General features: G+C 29.6%; 3 protein-coding genes across 4 annotated transcripts; all 3 read left to right on the forward strand.

The window, feature by feature from the left end:
• Window positions 1-2,738: 2,738 nt before the first annotated feature.
• On the forward strand, window positions 2,739-7,363 carry LOC130449050 (protein SERAC1). 2 transcript variants are annotated; one of them, XM_056786708.1, is made up of 9 exons: window positions 2,739-2,946; window positions 3,553-3,641; window positions 3,701-3,894; window positions 3,949-4,143; window positions 6,035-6,368; window positions 6,482-6,609; window positions 6,673-6,825; window positions 6,883-7,029; window positions 7,082-7,363. In XM_056786708.1, the coding sequence occupies exons 2-9, from the start codon at window positions 3,556-3,558 to the stop codon at window positions 7,213-7,215; spliced, it is 1,371 nt and encodes a 456-aa protein (XP_056642686.1). In that variant the 5' UTR covers window positions 2,739-2,946; window positions 3,553-3,555; the 3' UTR covers window positions 7,216-7,363. The 2 variants fall into 2 exon arrangements, with proteins under 2 accessions (XP_056642686.1, XP_056642679.1); XM_056786701.1 differs by lacking the exon at window positions 2,739-2,946 and having other exon boundaries at window positions 3,058-3,641.
• Window positions 7,364-7,528: 165 nt separating this feature from the next.
• LOC130449064 (U4/U6 small nuclear ribonucleoprotein Prp3) lies at window positions 7,529-10,351 on the forward strand. The gene is made up of 5 exons (XM_056786721.1): window positions 7,529-8,224; window positions 8,287-8,510; window positions 9,152-9,395; window positions 9,455-9,962; window positions 10,014-10,351. Exons 1-5 carry the CDS (start codon window positions 7,621-7,623, stop codon window positions 10,261-10,263), a joined length of 1,830 nt encoding a protein of 609 aa, XP_056642699.1. The 5' UTR covers window positions 7,529-7,620; the 3' UTR covers window positions 10,264-10,351.
• Window positions 10,352-11,814: 1,463 nt separating this feature from the next.
• LOC130449072 (uncharacterized) lies at window positions 11,815-12,687 on the forward strand. The gene is made up of 3 exons (XM_056786730.1): window positions 11,815-11,976; window positions 12,254-12,427; window positions 12,485-12,687. Exons 1-3 carry the CDS (start codon window positions 11,907-11,909, stop codon window positions 12,685-12,687), a joined length of 447 nt encoding a protein of 148 aa, XP_056642708.1. The 5' UTR covers window positions 11,815-11,906.
• Window positions 12,688-18,547: the final 5,860 nt, after the last annotated feature.

Here is an 18,547-nt window from a genome sequence, read left to right on the forward strand (position 1 = left end):
AAATATTTTTTCAGTTATAAATTCCACATCCACAGCTATTATCATGGACCAAATAACAATTTTTTACTTCATATCTGTAGATAACGATACAAATCGGTAATACGAGGGTCGTTGATTGAAATATACAACATTTAAACACCTAAATCCTGTATTTTTTCTACGACCAGTTCATCGAAATTTTAATTTGTAAGAATATTATCGATTTCTTGGTTTTTTTTAACATTCTCGTATCATTTCCTTAGAATCAAATTGTAAATGTTGTTTATTACGTGTCTTTTTTTTTTTTTCATATATTGAAAATTATAAGTGTTGAAAGGTCAGTTTGTAAATATAAAGGCCAGAATTTAAAATTAGTGTCTGTGATTTTATTATAAATAATACGAAACTAGATTTTGTATATATACAGTAAAAAAAATGAGCGATCGTTTTTCCAGTATATCCAAAAAGTATCAGCATCACAAAAAGTACATTTTTATATCGTACTTCCCTCGTATTTGATCAAAAAATGTTTTCGTAATCACTTATAGCACATCACAACGTTGCCAAATTTAGAAAAAATTATATGTAAACCTTGAAAAAAAAAATGAGGTTATGTTTGGTATTGAATTTTGCTTTAGGTGATGTTTGATGTTGAAAATCTTCTGGGAAAATGATCGATTTTCTATTTTCTCGAGTTAGTCAATTACTTTTAAGGTTTTTTAAATGTATATAGTGTTAAATTTTCTAATTAAGCATTGGTTTACTTTGTTGATATACCTCCACTGCAAATATAAACAATTATTACATTGTATTTTTTTTTTCGTATCCCTTTTTTACCTTTCCAACTTCACCACCGCCATCTGGTAACAAAAACTTCACCGTAAGACACTCAACGTGATAAATAATAGAAAATCTCTAAATATCATTACGGGAATGTATTAAATTACAAATACCTCTAAAAGGGCATAAAGAGTTGTAGAAAAGAAGAAGAAATTACAAATAATACACCTTAACGCTATCAGATAAACAATATACCCTTCACGCCATCTAGGAATCTAAATTTCAACTACAAATTTGACATTCAGAAGTACCGATTATATACATTCTTATTTTATAATAGTAAAACTCAAAATTGCATACTTTCAAAATTTATTGATACTGAACGCTCTGTTTACACTAATCCTCACAATAATACTGTCCGACAAACGTTTCGACAAGCAAATTATCGTCTTCAGAAACCAGTTTACTTTTAGTCTCCGAAGACGGTAATTTGATTATCGAAACACTCGTCAAAGAGTAATTATGTGTTGAGGTAATGGCAACAATGTATTGTTCAGAGTGAATATCATCGACGGTTCTACAAAAAACAATCTAAAGTCCATTACCATCAAAAATTTCGAATATAAATTTGTAATGTTGATAATTACTCTGAAATTTTACAGAAAAAACCTTATTACCTTACTAAAGTTAAATTTTAACAAACCGTTTTTACTATTTATATTTTTTTGTAAATAAAAATTGAGTATTAAAATATTAATATTACTACCTTAAAATTTCGTGTTGTTTATATCCAGCAGCCATCTTGTAAAACGTTTCAAATCTCTATAAGCATATAGGAATAAAAACATTACATTAACGAGCTTGCATATAAAACTATAATATTTAATTTCAAAATTTCACAAAACAAATTTTCACTGTATAATAATTATTGAAAAAAAAAACACAAGTTATCACATCTCTGTAGACGTTTAACCGTTTTATACACAATCAACAAGAACCGGAATCATTGAAATACTACCAACATAAAACTTTTCACTTTCGCGTCACTTTAGCCAACTTGTTTTTACTGGCAGACCCATCTAACGCTCTAAACTGAAAATATAAAAATTCAACTTAACCTCAAGTCGTCAGATTTAAATGGTTTGTTGTTGTTTAAAATATTGTTGAATATTTAATTGAAACGAGTGTACTATAAACATTGGATCCTACCTACAGTAAGTTCAAAATATGAGCACATAATGTGATAGTCGTCATTTTTTAATGTTATATTAGCATTAAAATACTGAAATGTTGAAGAAATAATCTTCAGACAGTATATAATCCCTTAAAGAATAGATATTGGTAATACTACTATCAACAACGGTAGATAACAATAAAAAAATAAATTTCCACGAAAAACTTAGATAACGATTTCTTAAAATTGTCATTACAACGCAGTTTTTTTATTCAAAACCTTAATATCCACAATTTAATCTTCTTAATGTAAACACAACAACAACCCATTTTTATAATCGACTATTTTATAATAAACAAATTCGATTAGTGAATTGGTCCACTGATATTGTGTAGTTCTAGAATTCCGAAAAATAAGATACATCAGTGATACAAGGTTACATCAGTTATTCGCGAGGATTAATTCAGAACCGTTCGATATAATAGGCATGTATTTCAAATCACACTAATCCTATTACATACTTTTTATATTATTAAATGCGACATTTTAGTTTTCTCTCTTCTTTTTACGTCAAAGTACATTACATAACACCTATTCATCGACGTACCTTTAGAATATCAAATAAATTTCCTTTTCTATTTCTTATTTTAAAAACAATATTGGATATCTTAACCGGCCTATTTGATATTGGATACGAAATAGTCGACCAGATTAATTGTTATACACTTTCACCGTTAAACATGTGGATACTTCAACCGGTCCATTTAATTCAACGCACGTGCTGCCAACTACCACCATTACGATCAATTTCAAAACAGTTCTTAAAGTGACTTGACGTTGCAGGTACGCAGAGATTGCGTCTGTTTTCAAATTTATTTTCTTCGACTATAGAATGAATTCAAAATTTTATTTCAAGTGAAATGATTTTCAATTGTTAAATTTTTTTTATTTGTATATAATATTAAAATTACCGCCGGTTTTTTGATAAGATAGAATGTTTTAAAATATACGAGGTAAGTACGATTATTTATAAATATATTTATAATTTGCATTTGGTTTGTAGTTGATTTCGTAGTGAAAAAATCACGTGGATTCAGCTCGGAATCGCTTTTATTTATATTGATTCTTATAACGGAAGCCTTTGTTTAGCCACGATATTTTTAAACCTGAAAAGTCATCTTTAATCGATACAAGTAATTCCATTATAGAGATTATTAATAAACGTGACAATTTTTTAACGTAATTTATATTTTTAATTTGATAATTCAGTACCGTGTGTCTTATAGTTTTTATTGAAGAGTCCCAGTACTGCCAAAACAGTATCTTGCGCATTATAATTCTTCTTCTTTTCTGTTATTATCGTGTTTAGGTCGAGGTCAAGTGGTTAACTTTAATTGACGTTAATTCGAACACAATTCCTTCAAGTACGTCCTCGTTAGATTTTTATTAGAAGTGGGACGAAATATATTGTACGGTAACGCCCTCTATCAACGAAATACCTCAACTATTCATATAATAACGACGTAATCGTATGTTGGTATTTACAACGTTGTCAGATTTTCCGTTTTTCAAACGATTTTATATTAATTTCGATCATTTTATTGAATCATATTTAAAAGGTGATGGAAGTCGAGGATATAATGTGCGATCAAAGTATTCTACGTCCGGAAGTAAATGTTAGTTTTGATAGTAAGGTTATATCGACAAGGTAAGATCATATAAAAATGATATCGTGTAAAATTGGCAACGCGTATTTTTACGTTACAGTAAATTATGGGTTGTCGTCGACGTAATAGTCCGTTCTATACTACCACCTATTTCGACTATTTGCTGCACCGTCTTCAGAAACCCTCAAGTAGTATTACAAAATGTGAGGAATCAAATATTTCCCGCCGTAATTGCGTTTGTGGTAAACAACGTATCGAGGTCATTGGCGTCGGTGCAAAATATTTCCCTACCAGGTATACACGTTGACAATATGAATTTATTAAAAATAATTATTGTTCGACATTTAGTTACATTGAGGATAACTCAAGACGGGAACGGGCATAATAGAGCCGTTATCACCGATGAAGGAACCGAAGATACGGATTCCGAAACGTCGGAAAAATCGGTCGAATGTATTGTATTGTACGAACCGAAAGAAATCGGGGTCGATGTGATTTTTTTACACGGTTTGCACGGGGGTATTACTAAAACGTGGAAACAGGGTAAGTAAAATGATTACGTCTAATTCAATTCGTATTTATATGTCTACATATTCTGCTTTGGTCTTTATTAAGGATGTAATTTCGACAATTTGATGACAAAGGATTCTATTGTGTCATTTAGATGAACCAATTCAAATGGAATTCAATTACAATTTAATTTTATTACTGTTTCTCGAACTCTTTGTGATCCCGACGTAAAACTGTCAAAACAATTCTTTGTATTTCTAATAAAGAAAATGGTAAACTTTTTACGACGCCCTCTATTAGTGAAGTATAACAATTACGAAGAAAACAGATTCCTTTATACTGTAAATAATTTCTTATATTTACGTTGTTGCCAGGTGCCTTTTCTGGATTGAAAAAATAATTAAATTTTTTTTAAAATCTTGACATATCGTTTTGCTTTAATGCTATATATTCACGGTAAATATATTGTGGTATCTTTAATTCATTCGCAGATTGAATGTTTTTGACGCCCTCTATACGTGAAGCGTATATACTATTGACTCGCTGCAATTATCTCGAAAGCAGTTTCCTTTAATTTATCGGATTTTATTATTTGATTTAAAGCCCGTATTTACATTGTCGTCAGATCTTTCTTTTTTTCCGAAATTAAGCAATTATTCAAATTTGCTCCGAACAAAAAAATACGAAATTTTTACAACAATATTGTATAGCAGCTCCCTCTATTAGTGAAGTATCTCAATTACGTCAAAAACTGATTCCTTTAAACTGTAAAGATGTTCAATTTCTTATATTTACATTGTTGCCAGATTTTTTGTATTTTATGGTATACGGTTATATTTTTTTTTTGATATATCGTTGATTTTAGGTATGTTTTAATAGGAAATCTTTTCCAAAAAGAAAACAAATAAAAGATTGAATTTTATGGCGCCCTCTATACGTGAATCGTTTCAAATATTGACTCGCTCCAATTATGTCGAAAGCAGTTTCCTTTAATTTATCGGATTTTATTATTTGATTTAAAGCCCCTATTTACATTGTCGTCAGATCTTTCTTTTTTTCCGAAATTAAGCAATTATTCAAATTTGCACCGAACAAAAAATTACGAAATTTATACAACAATATTGTATAGCAGCTCCCTCTATTAGTGAAGTATCTCAATTACGTCAAAAACTGATTCCTTTAAACTGTAAAGATGTTCAATTTCTTATATTTACATTGTTGCCAGATTTTTTGTATTTTATGGTATACGGTTATATTTTTTTTTTTGATATATCGTTGATTTTAGGTATGTTTTAATAGGAAATCTTTTCCAAAAAGAAAACAAATAAAAGATTGAATTGTATGGCGCCCTCTATACGTGAATCGTTTCAAATATTGACTCGCTCCAATTATGTCGAAAGCAGTTTCCTTTAATTTATCGGATTTTATTATTTGATTTAAAGCCCCTATTTACATTGTCGTCAGATCTTTCTTTTTTTCCGAAATTAAGCAAATATTCAAATTTGCACCGAACAAAAAATTACGAAATTCATAAATAAATATTCTATAACAGCGCCCTCTATTACTGAAGTATCTCAATTACTTCGGAGGCAGTTTTCTTTAATTTGTTAGATTTTATTATATTGCGCCGGATGTTTATATTTCCAGTGTTGTCGGCTCTTTCATTTTTTCCTAGAATCGTGTGATGAATAAAAATTCTTTTTATTAATTTTTTTTTGTTGCCAGATTTTTTTGTTTTTCGGAAATTAAGTAAACAAAATTTAATTCTATTCAGTCACGCCCTCTATTAATCAAATAACTATATTATTATGTACCAATTTAAGTTCAAGAATTCGTATAATTTCATTATACAGTGATGCTGCGTTGCCAGATCTGTCATTTTTCTGGAATTATCGATGCGATTGGTTAAAGATTCATTTTTAAGGAACCTGGAGAACGAGTAAACATAAACTGAATAACCAATCACCTATAAGGAGGCAATCAACCGGAAATTTGTACGTCCCCCCAAAGGATCACGCTTTAAAAAGGACACTTTCTAACATGTGTTCGATAGTACCAACGAAAATAGCTAAAATTGAAAATAATATCGATAATACGTATTTGAATAACGAAGAAGAAGAAAGTATCCAATCCGGTGACTACACCGATTGTTGGCCAAGAGATTGGATACCGAAGGATTGTCCCAATGCCAGGATTATAGCTATCAATTACACCACTGACGTTCTATGGTGTCCAACTTGGATGAAAAAGAGGAAGAGGTGAGTCCAATCTCTTCTTCTCAACTCTTTATGTCATTCTTCTTTTTTATATAAATTCTTCATCTATTTTTGAGATAAATGACAGGTTAGATGTTGTTTATTTTCAATTTTAGAACAAATTTGATAGCGAGGAGTAATGAAATGATCGAAGAATTGATTAAAATAGGGGTAGGAAGGAAACCTATAATGTGGGTGGGTCATTCTAAAGGGGGGCTTTATATAAAACAAATGTTGATCAACGGTAAGTTTGATCTACTTCTTTTTTATTTATTTTTATTATTATTATTGTTTTCATTCACCGCAGCTTACGAAAATATGGAAATGGGGGAAATTGGGAATATTTTTAAACAATCTAAAGGTATTATGTGGTATAGTGTACCTCATAAAGGGTCTAAATTAGCCGATTTGAATTTACCTTTACTGAGGAGAAGCGTAGAACTACTAGAAATACAAAAAAGTAAATAAATTTATTATTTTTCAATATTTTAATTTATAAATGCGTTTTTTTTTGTAGATTGTAATTTCATATTAAATTTACACAATAAATTTTTGGAAATTGTTAAAAAAGAAAAACCCACGATGGATATTTTCAGTTTTATAGAAACTTCTTTTACGTTTATGTCGTTTATATATTTAAAAATTGTTCCCTACGAATCAGCCGGTGCGTAATTTACAATTTTATATATATAAAAAAAATAAAATACATTTTTCAGATGCAAAAATCGGTATTAAATGCGACGTTCCGCTAGATCATCGAGAAATATGCAAACCGGCCGGAAGAGATTGTTTTTTATACTTAGAATTAATAAAACTAATTAAAAAATATACCGAAAATAATACTAATTAAAATAAAATTCAATCAATTGAAATTATAAATAGAAAATGTGATAGTATATGTACAAATTGCAGTATTAATTTATATAATAAACAATAGTATTTATTATATAACCCTGTATAATGTTATATCATTCAATAAAAATGAAAAGTTATAAAAATTGTTTCATTATATTTCAAAATTTAGCACTACTCTATCCTAAAAAATAAATCTATACAAATAAATAAAATACCCCACTTACTCCTAATACATAATAATTAAAATAAGACTAAATTATAATTATTATTCATCCACTTGTAATTTAATAAAAATTTACTGTAAACGTATTAAGAAAGAGACCAGTTACGAGACGTACGTCAAATTTCTAACCTCAAAAATAATCGTAGATCAAACGTTATATATTTCCAAAGTTAAATAATGTCGTATTTATCAAGACGTGAAGTAGACGAACTGAAACCTTCTTTAGAAAAAATAGTGAATAAATCTTTGGGAAATAATGATTCTTCGGTGCTTAGAACCGTTACGGATTGCGTATCCAACGGTTATGACAGAAAAAAAATATCAGATAAACTTGGAGTTTACTTAGATAGTAAAAAAGCTAGTAGGTTAGCCGAAAAAGTAATAGATTTAGTTGAAGATTATAAAGTGTCTCATAAACCGAAGAAAAGAGCACACGAAGGTGATAGAGATAGTGATGTTAAACGTTCTAAAAACGGTACTAGCAAAGACCCCGATAGACCGAAATCTAAATCCGAAACGGAGAAAAAATCACTTCCACCTCCAAGCAAAAATATAAGCATCGCTAATATCAATATTCCTACTCCGAGTATTTACGGAATTCCTACGGGATTATTAAATCGCGGCGATGCTGATAAAGCTAGAAAAATCGCGCAACTACAAGCGCAGATTAAAAGCAAATTTTCTTCCGGTATATTACCGAATATAATACAAATCCCAATGTCTCAAAATAAACCGGCACCACTTATTTTAGACGAAGACGGAAGGACAATCGATAAATCAGGTAAAATTAATTGAATTTCTATATCGACATAAAGAAATGGATAATTTTATATGTTGTTGCAGGGAAAACTGTGCAACTCACTCATGTTATACCAACTTTAAAAGCAAATATGCGCGCTATGAAAAGAGATCAATTCAAAACTTCTGATAAACACGGGGAAGATAATAATGAAAATCGATTCATAGATCCTAGATTAGGTATAAAACCTGCCATGAGGAATAAGAGATCATTAAGATTCCACGAACCGGGTAAATTTCAACAACTAGCTGAAAGATTGAGAATGAAGGTAAATACAAGAAGATTTTTCATTTATTACACATTATTTTAGGTCTCTTTTGATTGATGTTTGACACAGTTTTAACATCCACTTTCTAACTAACTAACATTCGTTAATGCATATCTGGCTTTACATCCTACAAGAGGATGGGGTTCTTGTGTCCCACTTCCTACTATTTTAAGGTACTTAAGCCTTTTAGAAGACTGACCACCAGTTTCTGATCATCACGAGAAGTTCTTAAGGCTTCCTGATGATGAATCTTCACTCTAACTGATTCTTTAGCCATTCGTTCAGTTCCTTATTGATGTGGCATCTCTTTTGTGTTCTAGTCCAAGGTATGAAGATGTTGCCCCCTTTTTTTGGCAAAACTATTTACTTTGGCTTCGTTCTTCTTGTGAATGTGATTAGTGATGTTTTACTGGGGTTGTTTGAGAATTACTCTTGTATCGCACTGGTTTTAAATTGTATTTAGAGTCATTTGCATCCCGGAGACATTCTACATTTGTGCTTGCCCTTTACTACCACTACTAGATCATCCACCTGACCTAGAACTGTAAATTCAACGCAACCCTTTACTGTAGTGTTCCCATTTATTTCTGCCATATAAATATCATCATTAGTTACAGAAATTTCGTTTTTTTTTGTATTAGGCTCAATTAGAAAAGCTCCAAAATGAAATATCCCAAATAGCCAAAAAGACTGGTATATCCTCGGCCACCAAATTAGCTTTAATAGCGAAATCAGAAGGACTTATTGAAGAAATCCCCCAAATGGAATGGTGGGACTCTGTTATCCTCGTCGATAATCTAGATACGATGAACGGGGATAAAATTGCTATAAAAGATTCCGCCATTAACACCCTAGTGGAACACCCAACACAAATGAGATGTCCAAGTAAATATCCCACAATTTAATTGAATATATATCGTTAATTTTGGTTTATTTATTTACAGCTGATCCTATAAAACCCGTTTACATGCCGGTATTTCTAACGAAAAAGGAAAGGAAGAAACTGCGACGTCAGAACCGTAGAGAAATGTGGAAAGAAGAACAAGAGAAGATCCGTTTGGGTTTAGAACCGCCGCCGGAACCGAAATTAAGGATATCGAATCTGATGAGGGCTTTGGGTACGGAAGCCGTACAAGATCCCACGAAAATCGAGGCGCACGTTAGGGAACAGATGGCGAAACGACAGAAAGCTCACGAAGATGCTAACGCCGCTAGGAAATTGACGAGCGAGCAAAAAAGGGATAAGAAAGTTAAAAAAATTAAGGAAGATACCGCTTTGGGTACTAATGTGTCTGTGTATAGGATACGTGATCTACAAGGACTCGCATCTAAGAAGTTCAAAGTGGAAACGAACGCGAAACAGCTTTTTATGACTGGTTGTGTTCTTTTGTATCCGGATTGTTGTGTAGTAGTCGTCGAAGGGGGGCCCAAACAACAAAAAAAGTACAAAAGGTGGATATGAAAACAAATTTTTTGTTTTTTTTTTTCATTTTTTCGTTTCAGATTGATGTTGAATCGTATTAAATGGGAAGAAGATTTGGTAAAAGACCCCGACGGGAAGGAAGTGCCTAATAAATGTATATTGGTTTGGGAGGGGACTACCAAACAGAGAAATTTCGGGGAAGTGAAATTTAAAGTGTGTCCAACTGAAAAACTCGCCAGGGAACATTTTAAAAAGCATAAAGTTGAACATTATTGGGATTTAGCATATAGCGGAGCAGTTTTAGAACAATCTAATGATGTAGTCGAATAAGATTATTATTGTATTTAATTTATTACCTATAAATTAAAAAAAGCCTTACAATAACATTTTAATATGGTAAATAAATTTTTTTATATAACTTTGATTTTATTTCGTCCCTTTTACACTAATACTCATGTAAAACTACTAATATTCACTTTAAACTTTTACTGATTCTTCTTCTGTCACACTTAGTATCTCTAATTATGAACTACTTTGAATTCATGATGTATATAAAATAGCTGCGTAATCATATAGTAAAAGGCCAAGTTACAGAAGATTAACCTCTAATTGAAAACTATTTAAAAAAATGTTTCTTAAATTCTCATAAAATATTGATTATTCGATGATTTGTTCTACTAATTTCCTAATTGAACTTAAAAAATTTCGTAATAGTTAATTTTAATTGAAAAATATAAAAACACAATGACATATGTACATAACCAAATAAATATGGAGTTTATAATATTGAGATAAAGTTTTACCATGAAAATCAATTTTTAATAATGACAAGTCAAAAACGTGAATAAAATATTATAATAAATATCCAATTATTTTCTATAATTACTAGAATAAGTTTAATACTTGAAAAATACGAGAAATGTAATATATTTAACTATATACATACTAATGTTTTGATTAATTAGAAATATGTTTAATACTCACGTGATTTCTTTTATTTTGATACTATAAATCAAAAACAATCTAGAGACGACTATATTTATCTTAAATATTGTTTTAATCCTAATACCAAACTGATTCTTAGTTTGTTGATACTCTGGTAATATAGATTCACAAAATGTATACTAACTTGTATTTTCAGAATTGCAACACTATATTATATGGATATTTATACCAACAATCAAAAATTCTAATTGAATCACTCAGTTATTAAAAGACTGAAAACTTGTACTTAACTCGTTGTTTTGTTTAACTGTCAAATTTGAAATTTATTTCTTCTTTTTTAATGAATTCATCAACACGTTAGTTTTTGGGAAACACTAGTCAGTTCATATCTTTTTTATGAATTAATTAGTGTAACAAAAAATACAGTCATTAGTTTCAAAATAAGATTGGATATTAAAAAACTATATAATCATAATTAAGAGTTTTCGTATCCATCAAAATTTTTTTAACGAACTAAAACAGATTATTAGATATTGTTTTGACTAATGTTGAAAAACATGGTTCCTATTCAAAGCCAGACATTCGAATACAATTTTTTAAACTTTTCACTTTTTAATTTTTTTGTTTTTCGTAATGATTTGTCATATTTTCAAGTCTCTTTTTATTGAAAATCTATTGAAATAAGAACATGTAAAAATTTGACGTTTCGACCTAATTCGATCTATATCAAAATATGAATATTAACATAACCATCAAAAATTGTTCACATTATTTTTTTTATTATAATAAGTTCTTAGTTTGTCTTTTAAATGTGATATTTTGCTGGTTAACTGTAATTTTGTTAATAAAAATTGTTTCAACAAATTATATAGTCCGTATCTGCGAAATTTAGCGTTACGCTATGAATACCTCTCTGGGTTTTTGCCTGACAACAAGAAGTGAAAGTTAGTTACCATCGAGTTCTTCAACACCGTTCACGCAGTGTAAACGCAACAATCGAAACCAAAGAATGAATAACTGTATTGAAAATGAATCAGCATTTCAATATTTTTAAATTATTTATAATAATTAGTGGAATATTTATAATAAACACAAAAGGTAAGTGGATTCATAGTATTGTCTTTAAGGATTTCAAGTAGTCGTGAAGTCATAGTATCGTGACTAATACTAAGGTCATTTCAACAATTCTAGTTGTCTTGTCTTTTAACGAAACCTTTTTTTAACAGTTGTTATTGTGTTCTTTTATTTTTTTTTATCTTATAGCTAAAAATATAGTTGCAAGATTTACTTCATTTCATACATTTTGATACTTGAAATTCAGTTTTAATATATACGAGGGGAGATCAAATTATTATTATACGAAATTGATTTGTAGGTCTGCAAAGATGTTTGATGTGTAGATCTAGAGGTGAATTAGGTAGTTGTAAAGATCCTTTTACAGCTAATATAACACTAGTGGAAAATAAACTAGAAATCGGTATTGAAACTGTACCTTGCGCGTCTGGATGGTGCGGAAAAATTGTTGAAAGTGAAGATGCAGCGAAAGAAGGTATTTCTCTATGAAAAATTTCATATCAAAAGAAAAAATAAAATTTGTATGTTTTAGAATACGGTATAGCAACACAACGAATTTGTCTACAAAGAGGCCCGTCCGATAGTGAAGATAGATGCGCTTATACGAAGTGGAATTATAAGAGAGTGTTTATGTGTTTTTGTAAAGGTGATTTATGTAATTTTTCTAATAAATTACAATTAAATTTTAATTTAATAACAATTATAATAGTTACTAGTGTATTAAGACTGATTTAATAAATTCTATATTGGTTTTTATTCATTCCTTTTACTCGGAAACTTCACACCGATGCTGTAGAAGCTGTAAAGGCAGACTCACATCCAACGGCAAAACCGGAAAGCGCCGTACGTAGATAGAAGTATTAATGTGTCAATTTTTTTGACATATCAGGGAACGTCACCATTTCATTTGATTTAAAAAAAACTAAATAATTTGAATACTTGTTATACCGGGGAATCGCAAATAATACTATTTGGGTGAATTTTCTAGAGAATTTTGATAAATTAGATACCGGGGAACGTCGAATATTACCATTTAATTTGATTTTTAAAAAAATATGCAATAAATGATTACGGAGGAACTTTGAATACTTGTTATACCGGGGAATTCCAAATAATACTATTTGGGTGAATTTTCTAGAGAATTTTGATAAATTAGATACCGGGGAACGTCGAATATTAACATTTAATTTGATTTTTAAAAAAATATGCAATAAATGATTACGGAGGAACTTTGAATACTTGTTATACCGGGGAATTCCAAATAATACTATTTGGGTGAATTTTCTAGAGAATTTTGATAAAGTAGATACCGGGGAACGTCGAATATTACCATTTAATTTGATTTTTAAAAAAATATGCAATAAATGATTACGGAGGAACTTTGAATACTTGTTATACCGGGGAATTCCAAATAATACTATTTGGGTGAATTTTCTAGAGAATTTTGATAAAGTAGATACCGGGGAACGTCGAATATTACCATTTAATTTGATTTTTAAAAAAATATGTAATAAATGATTACGGGGGAACTTCGAAGATTTGTTTTTGTTTAAACTTTTCTATAGATATGAAGATTATACGGGGAAATTGTCAAAAATACGAAAGTCGATACGGGGGAATTGCAAATAATACTATTTGGGTGAATTTTCTAGAGAATTTTGATAAATTAGATACCGAGGAACGTCGAATATTACCATTTAATTTGATTTTTAAAAAAATATGCAATAAATGATTACGGAGGAACTTTGAATACTTGTTATACCGGGGAATTCCAAATAATACTATTTGGGTGAATTTTCTAGAGAATTTTGATAAATTAGATACCGAGGAACGTCGAATATTACCATTTAATTTGATTTTTAAAAAAATATGCAATAAATGATTACGGAGGAACTTTGAATACTTGTTATACCGGGGAATTCCAAATAATACTATTTGGATGAATTTTCTAGAGAATTTTGATAAAGTAGATACCGGGGAACGTCGAATATTACCATTTAATTTGATTTTTAAAAAAATATGCAATAAATGATTACGGAGGAACTTTGAATACTTGTTATACCGGGGAATTCCAAATAATACTATTTGGGTGAATTTTCTAGAGAATTTTGATAAAGTAGATACCGGGGAACGTCGAATATTAACATTTAATTTGATTTTTAAAAAAATATGCAATAAATGATTACGGAGGAACTTTGAATACTTGTTATACCGGGGAATTCCAAATAATACTATTTGGGTGAATTTTCTAGAGAATTTTGATAAAGTAGATACCGGGGAACGTCGAATATTACCATTTAATTTGATTTTTAAAAAAATATGCAATAAATGATTACGGAGGAACTTTGAATACTTGTTATACCGGGGAATTCCAAATAATACTATTTGGGTGAATTTTCTAGAGAATTTTGATAAAGTAGATACCGGGGAACGTCGAATATTACCATTTAATTTGATTTTTAAAAAAATATGCAATAAATGATTACGGAGGAACTTTGAATACTTGTTATACCGGGGAATTCCAAATAATACTATTTGGGTGAATTTTCTAGAGAATTTTGATAAAGTAGATACCGGGGAACGTCGAATATTAACATTTAATTTGATTTTTAAAAAAATATGCAATAAATGATTACGGAGGAACTTTGAATACTTGTTATACCGGGGAATTCCAAATAATACTATTTGGGTGAATTTTCTAGAGAATTTTGATAAAGTAGATACCGGGGAACGTCGAATATTACCATTTAATTTGATTTTTAAAAAAATATGTAATAAATGATTACGGGGGAACTTCGAAGATTTGTTTTTGTTTAAACTTTTCTATAGATATGAAGATTATACGGGGAAATTGTCAAAAATACGAAAGTCGATACGGGGGAATTGCAAATAATACTATTTGGGTGAATTTTCTAGAGAATTTTGATAAATTAGATACCGGGGAACGTCGAATATTACCATTTAATTTGATTTTTAAAAAAATATGCAATAAATGATTACGGAGGAACTTTGAATACTTGTTATACCGGGGAATTCCAAATAATACTATTTGGGTGAATTTTCTAGAGAATTTTGATAAATTAGATACCGGGGAACGTCGAATATTACCATTTAATTTGATTTTTAAAAAAATATGCAATAAATGATTACGGAGGAACTTTGAATACTTGTTATACCGGGGAATTCCAAATAATACTATTTGGGTGAATTTTCTAGAGAATTTTGATAAAGTAGATACCGGGGAACGTCGAATATTACCATTTAATTTGATTTTTAAAAAAATATGTAATAAATAATTACGGGGGAACTTCGAAGATTTGTTTTTGTTTAAACTTTTCTATAGATATGAAGATTATACGGGGAAATTGTCAAAAATACGAAAGTGGATACGGGGGAATTGCAAATAATACTATTTGGGTGAATTATCTAGAGAATTTTGATAAAGTAGATACCGGGGAACGTCGAATATTACCATTTAATTTGATTTTTAAAAAAATATGTAATAAATGATTACGGGGGAACTTCGAAGATTTGTTTTTGTTTAAACTTTTCTATAGATATGAAGATTATACGGGGAAATTGTCAAAAATACGAAAGTCGATACGGGGGAATTGCAAATAATACTATTTGGGTGAATTTTCTAGAGAATTTTGATAAATTAGATACCGGGGATCGTCGAATATTACCATTTAATTTGATTTTTAAAAAAATATGTAATAAATGATTACGGAGGAACTTTGAATACTTGTTATACCGGGGAATTCCAAATAATACTATTTGGGTGAATTTTCTAGAGAATTTTGATAAAGTAGATACCGGGGAACGTCGAATATTACCATTTAATTTGATTTTTAAAAAAATATGTAATAAATGATTACGGGGGAACTTCGAAGATTTGTTTTTGTTTAAACTTTTCTATAGATATGAAGATTATACGGGGAAATTGTCAAAAATACGAAAGTCGATACGGGGGAATTGCAAATAATACTATTTGGGTGAATTTTCTAGAGAATTTTGATAAATTAGATACCGGGGATCGTCGAATATTACCATTTAATTTGATTTTTAAAAAAATATGTAATAAATGATTACGGAGGAACTTTGAATACTTGTTATACCGGGGAATTCCAAATAATACTATTTGGGTGAATTTTCTAGAGAATTTTGATAAAGTAGATACCGGGGAACGTCGAATATTACCATTTAATTTGATTTTTAAAAAAATATGTAATAAATGATTACGGGGGAACTTCGAAGATTTGTTTTTGTTTAAACTTTTCTATAGATATGAAGATTATACGGGGAAATTGTCAAAAATACGAAAGTCGATACGGGGGAATTGCAAATAATACTATTTGGGTGAATTTTCTAGAGAATTTTGATAAATTAGATACCGGGGATCGTCGAATATTACCATTTAATTTGATTTTTAAAAAAATATGTAATAAATGATTACGGAGGAACTTTGAATACTTGTTATACCGGGGAATTCCAAATAATACTATTTGGGTGAATTTTCTAGAGAATTTTGATAAAGTAGATACCGGGGAACGTCGAATATTACCATTTAATTTGATTTTTAAAAAAATATGTAATAAATGATTACGGGGGAACTTCGAAGATTTGTTTTTGTTTAAACTTTTCTATAGATATGAAGATTATACGGGGAAATTGTCAAAAATACGAAAGTCGATACGGGGGAATTGCAAATAATACTATTTGGGTGAATTTTCTAGAGAATTTTGATAAATTAGATACCGGGGAACGTCGAATATTACCATTTAATTTGATTTTTAAAAAAATATGCAATAAATGATTACGGAGGAACTTTGAATACTTGTTATACCGGGGAATTCCAAATAATACTATTTGGGTGAATTTTCTAGAGAATTTTGATAAATTAGATACCGGGGAACGTCGAATATTACCATTTAATTTGATTTTTAAAAAAATATGCAATAAATGATTACGGAGGAACTTTGAATACTTGTTATACCGGGGAATTCCAAATAATACTATTTGGGTGAATTTTCTAGAGAATTTTGATAAAGTAGATACCGGGGAACGTCGAATATTACCATTTAATTTGATTTTTAAAAAAATATGTAATAAATAATTACGGGGGAACTTCGAAGATTTGTTTTTGTTTAAACTTTTCTATAGATATGAAGATTATACGGGGAAATTGTCAAAAATACGAAAGTCGATACGGGGGAATTGCAAATAATACTATTTGGGTGAATTTTCTAGAGAATTTTGATAAAGTAGATACCGGGGAACGTCGAATATTACCATTTAATTTGATTTTTAAAAAAATATGTAATAAATGATTACGGGGGAACTTCGAAGATTTGTTTTTGTTTAAACTTTTCTATAGATATGAAGATTATACGGGGAAATTGTCAAAAATACGAAAGTCGATACGGGGGAATTGCAAATAATACTATTTGGGTGAATTTTCTAGAGAATTTTGATAAATTAGATACCGGGGAACGTCGAATATTACCATTTAATTTGATTTTTAAAAAAATATGCAATAAATGATTACGGAGGAACTTTGAATACTTGTTATACCGGGGAATTCCAAATAATACTATTTGGGTGAATTTTCTAGAGAATTTTGATAAATTAGATACCGGGGAACGTCGAATATTACCATTTAATTTGATTTTTAAAAAAATATGCAATAAATGATTACGGAGGAACTTTGAATACTTGTTATACCGGGGAATTCCAAATAATACTATTTGGGTGAATTTTCTAGAGAATTTTGATAAAGTAGATACCGGGGAACGTCGAATATTACCATTTAATTTGATTTTTAAAAAAATATGTAATAAATAATTACGGGGGAACTTCGAAGATTTGTTTTTGTTTAAACTTTTCTATAGATATGAAGATTATACGGGGAAATTGTCAAAAATACGAAAGTGGATACGGGGGAATTGCAAATAATACTATTTGGGTGAATTATCTAGAGAATTTTGATAAAGTAGATACCGGGGAACGTCGAATATTACCATTTAATTTGATTTTTAAAAAAATATGTAATAAATGATTACGGGGGAACTTCGAAGATTTGTTTTTGTTTAAACTTTTCTATAGATATGAAGATTATACGGGGAAATTGTCAAAAATACGAAAGTCGATACGGGGGAATTGCAAATAATACTATTTGGGTGAATTTTCTAGAGAATTTTGATAAAGTAGATACCGGGGAACGTCGAATATTACCATTTAATTTGATTTTTAAAAAAATATGTAATAAATGATTACGGGGGAACTTCGAAGATTTGTTTTTGTTTAAACTTTTCTATAGATATGAAGATTATACGGGGAAATTGTCAAAAATACGAAAGTCGATACGGGGGAATTGCAAATAATACTATTTGGGTGAATTTTCTAGAGAATTTTGATAAAGTAGATACCGGGGAACGTCGAATATTACCATTTAATTTGATTTTTAAAAAAATATGTAATAAATGATTACGGGGGAACTTCGAAGATTTGTTTTTGTTTAAACTTTTCTATAGATATGAAGATTATACGGGGAAATTGTCAAAAATACGAAAGTCGATACGGGGGAATTGCAAAT

Source organism: Diorhabda sublineata, chromosome 1, assembly GCF_026230105.1.
Source record: "Diorhabda sublineata isolate icDioSubl1.1 chromosome 1, icDioSubl1.1, whole genome shotgun sequence".
In the NCBI taxonomy this organism is placed as follows: Eukaryota; Metazoa; Arthropoda; class Insecta; order Coleoptera; family Chrysomelidae; genus Diorhabda; species Diorhabda sublineata.

What these genes read in the sequence shown, in the direction of transcription:
- LOC130449064 (XM_056786721.1), top strand. Translation starts at nt 7,621, where the DNA reads ATGTCGTATTTATCAAGACGTGAAGTAGACGAACTGAAACCTTCTTTA. An exon ending in AACACAAATGAGATGTCCAA is followed by an intron (nt 9,396 to 9,454) that starts GTAAATATCCCA and finishes ATTTATTTACAG; the next exon opens with CTGATCCTATAAAACCCGTT. An exon ending in CAACAAAAAAAGTACAAAAG is followed by an intron (nt 9,963 to 10,013) that starts GTGGATATGAAA and finishes TTTTCGTTTCAG; the next exon opens with ATTGATGTTGAATCGTATTA.
- LOC130449072 (XM_056786730.1), top strand. Translation starts at nt 11,907, where the DNA reads ATGAATCAGCATTTCAATATTTTTAAATTATTTATAATAATTAGTGGA. An exon ending in ATTTATAATAAACACAAAAG is followed by an intron (nt 11,977 to 12,253) that starts GTAAGTGGATTC and finishes ATTGATTTGTAG; the next exon opens with GTCTGCAAAGATGTTTGATG. An exon ending in TGAAGATGCAGCGAAAGAAG is followed by an intron (nt 12,428 to 12,484) that starts GTATTTCTCTAT and finishes TGTATGTTTTAG; the next exon opens with AATACGGTATAGCAACACAA.
- LOC130449050 (XM_056786708.1), top strand. Translation starts at nt 3,556, where the DNA reads ATGGAAGTCGAGGATATAATGTGCGATCAAAGTATTCTACGTCCGGAA. An exon ending in AGTAAGGTTATATCGACAAG is followed by an intron (nt 3,642 to 3,700) that starts GTAAGATCATAT and finishes TTTACGTTACAG; the next exon opens with TAAATTATGGGTTGTCGTCG. An exon ending in ACTACTAGAAATACAAAAAA is followed by an intron (nt 6,826 to 6,882) that starts GTAAATAAATTT and finishes TTTTTTTTGTAG; the next exon opens with ATTGTAATTTCATATTAAAT.